Source organism: Podarcis erhardii (assembly GCF_964252035.2).
Source record: "Podarcis erhardii genome assembly, chromosome: 2".
NCBI classification, from domain to species: domain Eukaryota; kingdom Metazoa; phylum Chordata; class Lepidosauria; order Squamata; family Lacertidae; genus Podarcis; species Podarcis erhardii.
This window is the reverse complement of record NC_138498.1, coordinates 38,188,309-38,202,111: the sequence shown is the minus strand read 5'-3', so window position 1 is coordinate 38,202,111 and position 13,803 is coordinate 38,188,309. Positions and strand designations below refer to the sequence as shown.

Sequence of the window (13,803 nt, the reverse complement as noted above, 5' to 3'; positions counted from 1 at the left end):
GGTCCATGTAGCTCAGTATTGTACACTGACTGGCAGCAGCTCTCCATAATTTCAGGTAGAAGTATTTCCCACCGCTGCCTGGAGATGCTGGCAATTAAATCTGAGACATTCTGCAGGCAAGGCAGATGCTCTACAACTGAGCTACAACTTTTCATTTTGTTTATCCTGACCTAATACCAGAATTCTAGTGTATTGTTTAAAAACTAAACAAAAAACTCATTTGAATTGCCATTTTAGCAATGTGGTTTTCGCCCCATTCCCAATTTATGTTCCAGGTTATATTTTCAATCAAAAAAAATGTTAAATACTTCAGTTTAAAAAAAATATAAATCAACGGGCAATCACACTTAAATTATTAAGTGCTTAGTGCTAAATATATAATGTATTGGTTTAATTTAAGGATCACTCCCCCTCCCCATCCCACATGGCCACTCAGGTAAATTGCACCTTTCCCACCCACAGCAGCAGCATCGCAGTTACAGGTATGAATGAAATGCAGCAGGAGGCACATACAGGAAAAGCGCAACAATCCCAGTAGTGTAGAATGTTTTTTGAAGTCTGTTTGTAGCTAAAAGTGGAAGAGCAACAATTGATTCATACTACCAGTTGCTTGTCTAAAATCAGCTAGAGAGGCCATCCTTTCCCCTATCCATGGTGCTACTAAGTCTTCCCTTATGGTGCCCAGGATGCTGTTCATATCCTCTCTTACCAGGAAACTGACCCCTCGTCTTCAGAATTTCTACCTTGGACAATACCTTTTCTTATCTAGAACTTTGTTCTATTCCTCAGAATTGATCAGAAATTCTTCCAGAGAGATGGGTGGAAATAAAATAAAGTAAATGGTGCCAGTTTTATCAAAAGAGGCTAAAGTTATTTTGGGAGGGCAGTCAGTCTATGAGCTACTTTAAAGCTGCCCAAGTAGAAATCTGGTTTTTAATATAACAATTCCATCAAATCACTTGTCTCATACCCTAGAACTTTTCATTATGTTCAGTTGTGGACTACAACTCTCCATCAGCCCCAGCCAGCATGGCCAATACCCAGGGGCTGGGTAAGATCATAGCCAAAAACATCTGGAGGGCATCACATTGGCAACCCCTGATTTACAAGACCTTGAAGGTATTGGTAACATAAAGCTAGTGAAATTTATAATTTCTTCCTTCTGTATCATTGCACACCTGCATTATTGCTCTTGTAAGCTTGTGCCTTATAATTAAGTAGTGTGCAATACTGACTTCCACTTGTAATAATTGAATCATGGTAGTTTTGTGAATAATTATAAAAGTGAATTGTTGAGGCCAACAAGCTCCTGTTGAGATAATATGGCTTGTTTTCTGAAATTAACCTAAGGATCACATGCTGGGGGGAGGGATGTAAAATGTTATCAAATCAGATTGAGGAATGCCTGCTATACCTCATCTAACTAGAGTAATTTTCTCTCCAAACAAACGACACAACCCAGACAAAATAAAGCACATTTAAATCCCATTGATTTCAGTGGAGTAGAGATGACATGAAAGCTGGCAACTTTAACCCCAGTATGTGATAATCCCTTGCAGACATCCACAGTGCCTGGAAACAATCAGTCATGTGTATCCACAGCAATGAACAGAGAAGGAATGACCGCTGGGAGGAGTGCAGAAAGAAGAAACGACACTTTGATCTGCCCCAGCTGCAACAAAACATGTATCTCTCATATCAGTCTCTACAGCCACAGCAGGCACTGTAATTCTCTAACGGTTTGACTTCACCCCCAAGACGCACTGTTCCGTTGTCTTCTAGGATAGATAAATGCCAACCAACCAGAGAGGACCACATGTTTAAACCATCCAATGAGAGAAAGAAAGATCTCACATCTTGAAGGGAATTAAACGGCTTTAAACTCTGGATTCATGCACTAAAGCACATATTCTTATACACATTCTTAGCAGTCATGAGTTATCCAATGGAATGAGAGCCACAAATAAACTAAAAGCACCTAAAGAATGGTAGAAAACTACAACTGGCATTCGTGACTTTTAGGCATTACTAAAGGATGAGATTAATTCTTAGCATTAATGTATCAGTGTTTCAGCAATACTTACAGCAAACATGTAAGGCAGAGATAGAGAACCAGATGTTGTTGGACTACTCCCTGCCATTTGGCCATGCAGGTTGGGCTGATGGGAATTGGCTATTTTCAATTATTTGTCTCTCTCTTTTCCTGCAAGGGACTAGTTTGGATGCTTCAAAGTCCTTCATGTGGTGCAGCCCTGTGGAAAATACCATATAGAAATAGAAAAGTCTTGTCCACAGTGTATGTTTATTCAAAAATGTGTGTTTACTTAGAAACGTCACATTGTGTTCAGCAGTTGGCTTTACTCCCTAATAAGATAGCAGCCCTGATATGGTGTTTAGTTGACTAAGACCAAGGAGAACTAGGTTTGACTTCCTTCTCACTCGGCCATGAGTCTCGCTGAGTGAATTGTGACTAGTCATACACATTGTCAGCCTAAACTGGGTTGGTTTTTTTATTTTGAATATTTGTGTCCTGCCTTTCCTAAAAGTTAATGGCAGCTGACAGTAATCTATAAATCGTAGAATAATAGAATCTTAGAGTTGGAAGGGACCCAAGAGTCATCTAGTCTAAGCCCCTGCAATGCAGGAATTTCAGCTAAAACATCCATACAACCACACATCAGTAAGTGTCCAAATAAAAACAATAAATACAAATGCAACACAAATATACCCTGTGGTTGTGAGGATTCAGTGAGATAATCCCCATATATTCTATGCCATCTTAAATTCCTTGAAGAAAGGATAAACATAGCAACACAATACATATATTGTATCTTAGTGAATCTGTGGTTATAGATGCCCTGGAAAATGTATTACTAAGTGTAATGGTTATAAGGGGTTACTTGTGCGTAAGTTGCCGTTACTTTCGGCTAGATTGCCTGGCTAACCATGCCTCGGCTGACAGCCCTCACTCCATGGCCGTTCAGTCGCTTGCAGAATCTGTCAGTGGGTGTTTCTTGAACCTCTTCCAGCATAGAAGCTGTTTGACGCCAAGTCTCCACCTACTCTCCCTGCGCGGGACTCTTCTGCGCAAGGAAGGAGTGGGCAGAGGCGTGCCCGTGCTCTCTCCACTAGTCTCGGGCGAAGAGTCTTGGAGACCCCTCTCCGAATCCTCCATCTCCCTCCCTTCTCTACTGGTGTTGCGCTGAATTCCTTCCCCCCTGCTGGTCCCCTCTCCTGCATCGCTCGGGAGCCTTGCCTTCACCTCTCGCTCCGATGTCAGTTCCCTGACACTAAGTTCATGGCAAACGCCACCAAAAAGTGGTACCTTTAGCTGTGAATGTGCTGGGTCAGACTTCACTTTCTCTGTGTTTGGCTGTGCCCATGATGCTGGTCTTGAGTGCTGCTGTAGTGCTGTTAGCTGTGCAAGCAATGTTATTATGATAACTAGGGATGGAAAACAAGTATAGCTATGCATCTTTAGTGAACCCAAGGCAAAGCAAAAAGTACCTACATGTGCCTGTCCAGAAAGGTTGCATTTATACATGGAAGTCTATACCTTCTGATGTTGAATACAAGTGATCCAAGAACCACATAGAATTGCAGAAATAACTTAGTCACATAAAGATACCCATTGTATGTGGGTGACAAACTCTCATTGCAGCCCTTGGACTGCGAAACTTAGTCTCTTCTTTCCTGTGGATTGCTGATATGATGAACTGAATTCTTTCAGGACTTCTAAATGGTAACCATAATTTTAATCATACAGAATAATTCATTTCACAACTGTTTTCAATATATTTCTTTGTAGAAACTAGCCATACCTGATTAAAAAACAGGATGTAAGTACTGTACAGCTTATTGACATGGAATGGTGATTGGTCTTTCAAAATATAGCAGTTCTTGAACTGTTAACAAATGCCCTCAAATAACAGACACTTATCTGGATATCACACAACCACAGCTCAATTACCTGCATTTTTAATAGTTGACAACAATATGAGGGCACTCTTTCTTTTTCCTAGGACATGGAAACAGCTACATGTGAATATAAAACCAAAGAAAACGAGGATCTCTATGAGAACAGAAAGGTCAGTCTCTGAAATTTGCTTCACATGCTTTCACTGTTGCATCATTGTATTTTAAAAACCTAACCCCCTTTTCTTGTATATACATTACATGGTGCGTAAAGTAACAGGCAGCCCCACAGGAATGGTCAAGATGCCTCTGAGATAAAAATATATATGCTTGTGATCTTTTTATTGGGGTGGGGATTTCCTTAACTCATAGCAGACTACCGTAATTAAGGCGGCATAATTTTCCTGAAGTAGGGGCATATAGATGTGGTGCAATTTTAAGAACTGTGCAGTTGTATGTGCTGTGTAGAAATAGTAGAGGCCCAATACCACAATGAGAAATGTAGCTTAACAATGATTTGTAGGTTTTGTATTTAAAGATTATATAGAATCTTTATAATCTACCCATAAAATTATACCTATTTTATTCTTATGTCAGAATAGTGTTTTCCACTTGCACAATGGTTTTAGCATAAAGTATGCTATAAGCAAGAGACCAGACCTTGAATGTCCTTAGTGGTACTAAATGATCTCAGGAATCTATGGTTGCATAAACAGGTACAGTGGTACCTCGGGTTACAGACGCTTCAGGTTACAGACTCCGCTAACCTAGAAATAGTATCTCGGGTTAAGAATTTTGCTTCAGGATGAGAACAGAAATTACTTGGCGGTGGCGCAGCGGCAGCAGGAGGCCCCATTAGCTAAAGTGGTACCTCAGGTTAAGAACAGTTTCAGGTTAAGAACGGACCTCCAGAACGAATTGAGTTCTTAACCCGAGGTACCACTGTAGTCATAAACTTCTAAGAAGAACACTGCAGAGAAGCTGTTGTAATGTAAATTTTTGTAAGTGTAACATTTTGTATGGATTCAAAGTGGCCCCCCCAAATATATAGTGTATATGTGGTCCTCCAAATATACTCTTGAACATAGATGTGGTCCTTTCCTGCTTGGCAGGGGGTTGGACTCAATGGCCCTTGTGGTCTCTTCCAACTCTATGATTCTATGAAATCTTGTTGGACTCCATCTCCCATCTCCCCAGCTAGCAAGGAGGCCCAATGGCCAGAGATTATGAGAGCTGTAGCTCTGAAGCATTTAGACACCATCAGTTCCAAAGAAAATAAAGTATGCTTCTTATCTCAGATGTCAAAACCCCAAATCCCACCTTTACTGTTTTAGATGACTTTATGTATAGGATCTCCCTGTTTCTGTAAGCCACTTTTACATGAAACTGGAGCATTTTGCTGTCAACATATTATGGGGTGCCAGATAGAAAACCATTTCCAATCCTCCTTAAGTGCCCAATTGATCTTGCCTCAAAGTCTAACAGTCTTTCCCCCCCTCCCTGTGACAATTGTAAATTATTCTTTTAAAAAATTATTATTATTATTATCAAGATGCTCTCCCCCCTTCCGATGTACTGCACAATAACTCTCCCCTGGAAACCCAGCTGAATGTATAATTTTTTACCACTCTGACTGTCAGATGCTTAAAAGCTACCGCTGGAGGTGTTTGCATAAAAGAGTTCCTTTGTGGATCTCTGAGAGAATCTAGCAATGTTCTTGATAGTATCCCACCATGCTGATAAGGGCTGGCTGCTCTAGTTGCATCTGACTTAATGACTATGCATGCTTTTTCTCCGTGTATCCATCCCATCAGTTCTATTCTACATTAGCATGCAGCTTGTGCAAAGCTTGTACAAAGCAGTGGAATTTGGGAGCTGTTCAAACCTGTTTTTGGTATAAAAATAAATGTAGAAGAACAATACATACAGGAAATCTGGACCTTTTTGTCTTTGGGCTTGTTTCCTTGCATATGTCCAAGTTCCATGCCATAGGGGGCATAGGAAGGTGATGGGGTTCAAAAGTTCCATCTGATTAATTGGATTCTACTCCATTTATGTCATGACAGATTTGCTATTTTTTTTTAAGGAAGGCTGGTATTGTAGAATTGTTATCTGATACACGAGACAATTGTATGTAACTGAAAATTGGTGGGGCAAATTCCCCTGACCTTTTTCCCCCCTTCTTTTGTCCTCAAATTTCTGATTATTCAGTTGGCCTGGCACTCTGTGTGAGCTCTAAAAAGCACATGGGGATGCTGTGTCATGGGGATTTCAATTCCTTTCAGCAGGGGGAGTTGATAAGTTGGTGCTGTGGGATGCTTCTGCAGACTGGCTCCCTCTTTGGAAATGCATGGAGAAGTGGAGCAATGCACCAGAGTCCCCACAGCCAGAACAGATAGCTGGCTTGGAAGTTTTAAAGCATTTGTTTTCTCCTTCCCCAACAGCTCAAGGCCTGAAAAATACTTCAGAACAAAATGTAAATATAGATAGTCATTGGGGGAGAAACATAATGCATTTATGCTAATGCCAGCTTACACTTACCCTATTGGGAACTAGTGAAGACAGGAAGAAAAACAGTCAAAACATACTTGATATTTGGCTTGTCTCTAAAGAAGACCTGTCTGTTTCAAACTCCAGGAATCCTCCTAAGAATGCCCCTCTGCAGATCCTTTCTGTTTAAACACTGAGAAAAGATGTGAGAGCTGAGGCAGAAAGGTTGTGTTTTTGTTCCCCTATCCATCAACCCCAGCTCCCTGCTCGATGCTCCTCTTGGTCTACCCATCCTATTAGGATAGTCACCGCTACCCTGCGGATTAGGATATTTACCAGCACTGTGGGTATACCCATGGTTTGGGAAGGCTGAGGCTATTTCTGCATACATACATGCATGCATGCATATTCCCAAATGGTACGCCCTCTCTCCCACATATACAGCTAGTAATTCTAGCTGCTACATACAACCATTGTTGTGATGGACATGGTTCTCATTGTGGAAGAAGCTGGGGAAAGGGTGGGCTATTTTTTCCAGTTTAGCCAGATACATAAATATGCTATGACACCATTCTTGGGGAGTGGGAGGAAGTAACTGGAGATACTTTAGTCCAAGTTTCCCATGCAATGCTTGAATGCAGCAGCAAGGTGGTTAGTGGGTACATGCATGTGGGAGCTTATCACCCCCATTTCACAAAAGTGGCCACCAATTCAAGGGAATGGAGTTTACCTTTAAAGCCATAGATATCTTAGGTCTAGTTTAGTCATCTCCTTTACTATTCTGCCCTAAGACCTGATGGGGTACTCTTCTCTGTCCCAAATCTGGCAGATTTTCAAGACAGCTGAGAGAGAGCCTCTTCGTCCTCCATTCCTTGAGAGGGCTTTTTGGACCCCCTCTCCACCAGTCTTCCACCAGCTATTTAAAACTTTTAACATTGTTATTCAGACTTCCTTTGCTGTAGAGGTGCTGTCTTCACTGTAAAAGGACAGGACAGGAAATTCCCAAAACAAATAAATAAGCTGCTCACCTACAGCCATCTGAAACTGCCATCAAGTCCCATGAAAGGATAATTATTATTAAATTGTGATCTGAAAATAGGGAAGTATGAAATCTGGACAGAGTTGCATCTCTGAACTAGACTGAAGCCAGGAGTAGATGACCATTGTTTAATGAATGCCAGAGACTGTAGTAGAATAATAGTAAAAGTCTATTTCTCTTTTTAAAAAAGACTAAAGAATAAAACTTTCCTAGTTTCACTTTCTATGCCATAAAATACAGTATATGGCATTATCCATCATAGGAGCCAACTCCTAGGGAGCATGGGGGCTTTTGCGTCCACAATAAAATATTTGAGGGGGCGGGCCCCCATAAAGTTGATGGGCATTCCCATTCAAATGGTGTGTGTGCACTGCATCATGTGATCAGTTATGCAGGGCAGGGCTTACCTGAGCCCCCACAATATTTTATTCAAGTTGGCATCCTTGTTGCCCATAGAAGGCATTGTTCTGGTTCAAGGTCACATATCACTACAATCATTGTATGGTGGAAAGTGGAAGACAAAGGAAAAAGGATTGACACATGGGTTTCTCTGTGATTCTGCACCATGCCATATTCAGATGTCTGGAAACCTTCTCAGGAGAAATGGATTATTTTAGGATGAATATTTCTCTTTTGTATCAGTTCAGGATTCTTCTTGCTGTGTCGTTATTCCACCCTTACTCTCACCCCATTTTTCTTTTGTTGGCTGCCACATAATAGTTGTTGTATTGTTTGTTGTTTGTTTAATATACATCCCTTCATCCGAGGTTCACAGGGCAGTTTACAGTATAATACATAACATAACAAAAACCAAAAACAGTAACCCTCCATCACCCAGTTTAAAAGGCCATAGAATGTTCAATCAGCCTAAAGGCCTGGTTATAGAGGAACCTTCTCTTCTGGTGCTGCTGCTGAGAAGGCACTGTCCCAACGTACCTGCTAAAGTGTACCACCCATTGATGGTTGGGGAACTTCCTATGGGATGAGGATGGTGAGTGTTGCTCCAATGCAAGATCCTGGACCAGATGATCTTCAGGTTCCTTCAAACCTCACAATTCATGACTGTTAAGTAAAATATATAAAGTCAGATTACCACCCAAAAGCTGCCTGTAGGACATAATTCTTCCTGCTTATGCTATTAATGAGGCAGACCTGTTGTCCCCTTACAAGCTGCAAATTACACAGGCAAATGTAATTACCCATTCCCTTTGTTATTAGCACTCAGTGAGGAAGTTTCCAGCCATCCTTCCTTTCATGGCATTTCAAAGCTTTCTCATAAGATGCATTCCTGATATTAAAGACAATGAGATGTCCTTTTTTTAAAAAAAGAATTCAATTAAACATATGCCTACTGTGACTCTTTATTCACAGCAAATTGTCTCTGTAAATAATCTTCATCAAAAGTCAGAACCAATCCCCATTAGTTGTTTAGATTAATTAATGAGTCCCCCTGGAGCCACCCAAATGAATTCAATTTAAACGTCAACAACTTGGCTACGGAGTTTCCCAGGTTGGCATTAAGACAATATTAAACCTGCAATAAGTCACATTTAAAATGTTAATTCGGAGAAGCTCTCCATTTAGAGCACTTAATTAAATCCTTAAATAAACTGCATGGGCTCTGTACCAGATGGTTCTGCATTTTCATTGCAGCAAAGAGCCTTGAAGTCATTGAGGGAAGTAATATCGTAGGCATGGTGAAGATAACCAGGATATATAGTGTAATAAAATCTAATCTTGTTTCCAGCCGGGAGATTCAGTGTATGTACACAACCCAGGCTAAAATTGTAAGTTAATTACATTAACCCCAGTATACTCTGGTATCTGAGCAGCCACGAGACAAAATTAGTCTTTTCCCATCATAAGATTCTTTTCAACTTCACTATATTAATTTTTCACCAAATACTTACTCATAAGGAAAATTGAAGTTAATGTAACCAAAGACAAAGTAATGCAGTCTTAATATTCTGAAGGGATTAGAAGGGGCTGCATAAATACACTCAGCAAATGTCAGTCACTTGGAATGGATTTTAAGGAAGTGGAGGAGGTGCAAAGGGGAAAAAATTATAGCATCCAGCTGTGTTATGCATTATGTTGAGGTGCCCTGGAAGTTACAATTTCAGGAATGCAGGCCTTCAAATAAATAGCTTAAGAGAGGTGGTCTCCTGATAGGCAGCTGCGATCCTGAGTGAACTCTTTGCATGGTGGTAGCTGTAAATCAAGGTGGCAAGTATGTCTTCCCTCTTGCCAAAGGCTCCCTCTTAGCATATGATAGGTAGACACTGGAAGTGAACAAAAGGGACTGGCCCCGGCTGACGAGGGTGATCAGCAGGGTACTCAGAAACTCAGACTCCTCCTGCCTCTTTCTGCCTTCTAAAAGTTAAAAGAAATACGTCACATGTGACATTTTACCGGCAGGGAAATAAGTGCCATGTAGCAAAGAAAAGGGACGCGGGTGGTGCTGTGGGTTAAACCACAGAGCCTAGGACTTGCCGTTCAGAAGGTCGGCGGTTCGAATCCCCGTGACGGGGTGAGCTCCTGTTGCTCAGTCCCTGCTCCTGCCAACCTAGCAGTTAGAAAGCACATCAAAGTGCAAATAGATAAATAGGTACCACTCCAGTGGGAAGGTAGACGGCGTTTCCGTGCACTGCTCTGGTTCACCAGAAGTGGCTTAGTCATGCTGCCCACATGACCCGGAAGCTGTACACCGGCTCCCTCGGCCAATAAAGTGAGATGAGCGCCGCAACCCCAGAGTCGGTCACGACTGGACCTAATGGTCAGGGGTCCCTTTACCTTTAGCAAAGAAAAATCCATTCCTAGTGACAAATGGCAATCCAAGAAAACCCAGATTGCCATTTGCTCTGAAGCGGTTTTCCTGTGGGGAAGGGAGTGGAAGGAAAGGAAGTGTGGATAAGCCCAAGCTTGGCTTACCTCTTAATCAAGCCAAGACTAGCCATATATGGCTCACCCATTGCTAACGTATACTCAGATGTCTCAGGGTTGTGCTCTTCACATTGATTCTTTTGAGCAGAGCCAAATACTGGAGTGTACACAGTCCCTTTCCCCCAAGGAGCCTTAGAGAAGCTGTCCTAGTACTACATGACATAAGAAGCTGCCACTGAGCCATTTCCCTAGTGCCAGAGTGAGTGCAGGTCATGCCTGGGAGGCCTAACCCTATAAAAACAAAACAAAACAATTTTAGTGTTTTTGTAGATCAGGAGGGGGCAGAATGTGGAGGGGGTGGGATGCTTCAATAATCACCACTTCCTGAGCTCCCCTCTAAATGGAAGAGCATCTATAATAATCTGTGTGGTACCATTTCAGTTGATTTCAGTCTCCAGCCACCCTGACAGTCTTATGCTTCGAAATGAGCTCTTCTGAAAGTGAGAAGGGAGATGGATTTCACATAGTACAGAGATGGTGAATAATTTTTTCCTTCTCTTCACACACCCACACCCTGGCAGTCCATGGCTTTACCTTATCTGTAGGGATGGAAGGATATGTCAAATTTGGTTCCCTCAGTTGTTGGCTTGTCTTTCTTGGGACACAATGGAAGAGTGTGCCATCAAGGGTGAAGTCAAACCATTGGAGAATTACAGCGCTGGCTGTGACTGTAGAGACCGATATGAGAGAGACATGTTTTGTTGCAGCTGGGGCAGGTGAAGGCATCTGGTTGTGCTTCTGCAGGTGCATCATGACATTTATTTATTTATTTATTTATTTATTTATTTATTCTGTTCTGTTCTGTTGAATCACTGTTATGCTTCAGCTGGGATGGTTTTTCTGTTCACTTGTTTTTATAATTGTAACCTTATAAATAAATATAGGTCTGGGAAAGACATCCTGCCTGAAGCCTTGGAGAGTTACTGCCAGTCAGTATAGACATATCAATGATCTGACTATAATAAGGCAGCGTCCTATGTAGGAAAGTAGGGCGTGCAGCACAGGATCAGCACCAGTCAGCTCACTTGTGGCTCTTTGTAGATACCAAGGTACTACCACCCAGCTGATTGTAAAGCAAAAAGGTAGTGGCAGCTTGTAGTGTTGGTCCATGGAGTTGCCCCAGCCTCCTTTGCAAGTAATCTCAGAGTGATTTGTTGTTGTTGTTTAGTCGCTTAGTTGTGTCCGACTATTCGTGACCACATGAACCAGAGCACGCCAGGCACTCCTGTCTTCCACTGCCTCCTGCAGTTTGGTCAAACTCATGTTCGGCTGTCAGGTCCTGGTGGTGGTTGCTGGTGAGTAACCAGGCAGGACTCTGACCTGTCTTTTACAGGTTTTATTGGTGCAAACTATTTACAGTGCAGAACCACAAAGTTCATGTCCGTCTTAGTCACTTGCAGAATCCAGGAGTGGCCTCTTCTGGCTTCTCCCCCAACATAAGAACTTAGACACCCCAAATCTCTGTCTCCCCTCTTTGCGTTTCACCCCTCTGCGTAGGCTGGGTGATGGAAGTGGCGTGTGTGCTTCTTGGCCAGCCGGGTTATGTGAGGCGCTTGGGCTCTCAGCAGCATCTTTGAGCCCTCTCCTCGCTTGGCCTCCCCCTTCCCTCTCTGCTCCTCTGGAGGTGTGGCTTTCCCCACCGCTGGACGAGGAGCTGCTCTTCAGAAGCGTAGGACGTTCTCTGTATTCCCCTGCCTCCCTCCCCTCTTCCGAAGGCAGTACCCTGACATCGTAGCTTCGAAAACACTGTCCAACCATCTCGTCCTCTGTTGTCCCCTTCTCCTCGTGCCCTCAATCTTTCCCAACAGAGTGTGACAAATGTTTGCAACAGGCTGTGTCCAGTGACATCCCCACCACTCATATACTTGCACATATGAAGTATTTAAGGTACTGCTGGTGAATAGCTCTGTGACACCCTCTTTGGGGCATGCTGCTTTTAGCCAAAAGTGAGCATTTGGCATGTGCATTGGGGAAGAGCATTGTGCATACAAAAGTCCCACAGGTTTCAGTGTAGCAAGTGAACAGCCAAAGCTAGCTGCAGGACACCAGCTAGTGTCCTGACCACTGTGTGCTTGCATAGGCTTTGTCAACCAGTGTCAAATGTAGCTCTGTAATAGCTAGCTCCTAATGCTATCTGCATGCTCTTAGGTTCCTGCAAGTGACCTGCTTCCCCCAAACGACATTGAGAAGTGAGGAGATCTTGACACATTTGTGGAATGTCAAGCATGACTCAGTTCGGGGAGCTTCTCCCACCTTTGACTAATTGCTGACCTGACATCTTTCTGATAGTGACCTTGTTTCAGCTAGTAATTCAAATATCTTTCAGTGTCAGAAATAATAAGTGCCACAGTGAGATGAACAAGCAGAGCTTAAGTTGAGCACAGATTAATGGGGTTTTAATATTCCTAATTTAATCACTCCTTTCTGTCTGAATGTGTGCAACATGATGTAGCAGCTAATTATTTTTTTAACCATGATGGGGATCTTTCCTAATCATTTTTATATTTAACATGGATGAAGGAAGGGCAGTGATTAATGATGGAATAAATCTTATGACACAGAAGCAAGCACAAGATCAGTTGAAAATACGCTCTCTGGTGTGTATGTGTGTGTGTTTTAATCCCCATTTTCCATGCTGCAAATAATCACCAGCCCATTTTCATTTCAATTGTAAGATTTTGGCCACTCCCCACCCCCCAAAAGGGAGGGGCCCTGAAAGTTTTATTTTAGAGTAATTCCATTAGCAGATGCCTGTGAGCATCTTTCAAAATGGTGAGGTATTCCCACACCTTCTGCCTCTAATAGAATCACAATTATTTGCATTTGCAGGAAGATCGGTGTCTTTTCAAACATTTCTTCTTGACATAGTGTTCAGAATTACAGGTGAGGCAGAAACCTGCTTTTTGAATCTGTCTGTTAGCCTAAAATGAAGTCAACTGACCTTCCAAGATGACTGCACTGAGTAAAATGATCCTGTTTCTGAAAAATGCATGGTAAAAGGATCAAATTATCGTTCTTTCTTTCGGCATTGGTTTTATGGCTTTGCTGGGACCATGGGTCACTCCCTTAACAAAATACAGCGCCATGATCAACCAGGCTGTATCATATACATATCTGGTTCTGGATGATGGCAATATGCCAGATATTCCCTCCCACTCTTGTGACAAGGAAGGGCCAAGTCTTGAATGGCTAAAGAACAGGTTGTTGTGATGAACAGACCTAGAGAACTACCACTGAAGCGGCAACCCAGGCCCGGACTGCTCTCTGCTCTTTTGTGCACATGTGTAACATTTCCAGGATATAATAAACTTGCTAACTTAAAAAGCCACACAGTCAACTGCTTTACAGTTCCGCCTTGTGCTGAAGCAGTGAAGAAAGCCAGGTCACTGGGAATCATAATGTCAAGTTTAGGCCAA

At 42.3% G+C, this 13,803-nt stretch overlaps 1 protein-coding gene across 6 annotated transcripts in view; it reads left to right on the top strand.

The window, feature by feature from the left end:
* TNRC6C (trinucleotide repeat containing adaptor 6C) overlaps positions 1 to 13,803 on the top strand; it is a 425,196-nt gene that overhangs the window by 45,475 nt on the left and 365,918 nt on the right. For all 6 annotated transcript variants that reach the window (XM_081850638.1, XM_081850636.1, XM_081850635.1 and 3 more), the window contains one exon: positions 4,023 to 4,088. In XM_081850638.1, the coding sequence (XP_081706764.1) occupies positions 4,023 to 4,088 (66 nt within the window). The remainder of the gene's footprint in view (positions 1 to 4,022; positions 4,089 to 13,803) is intronic.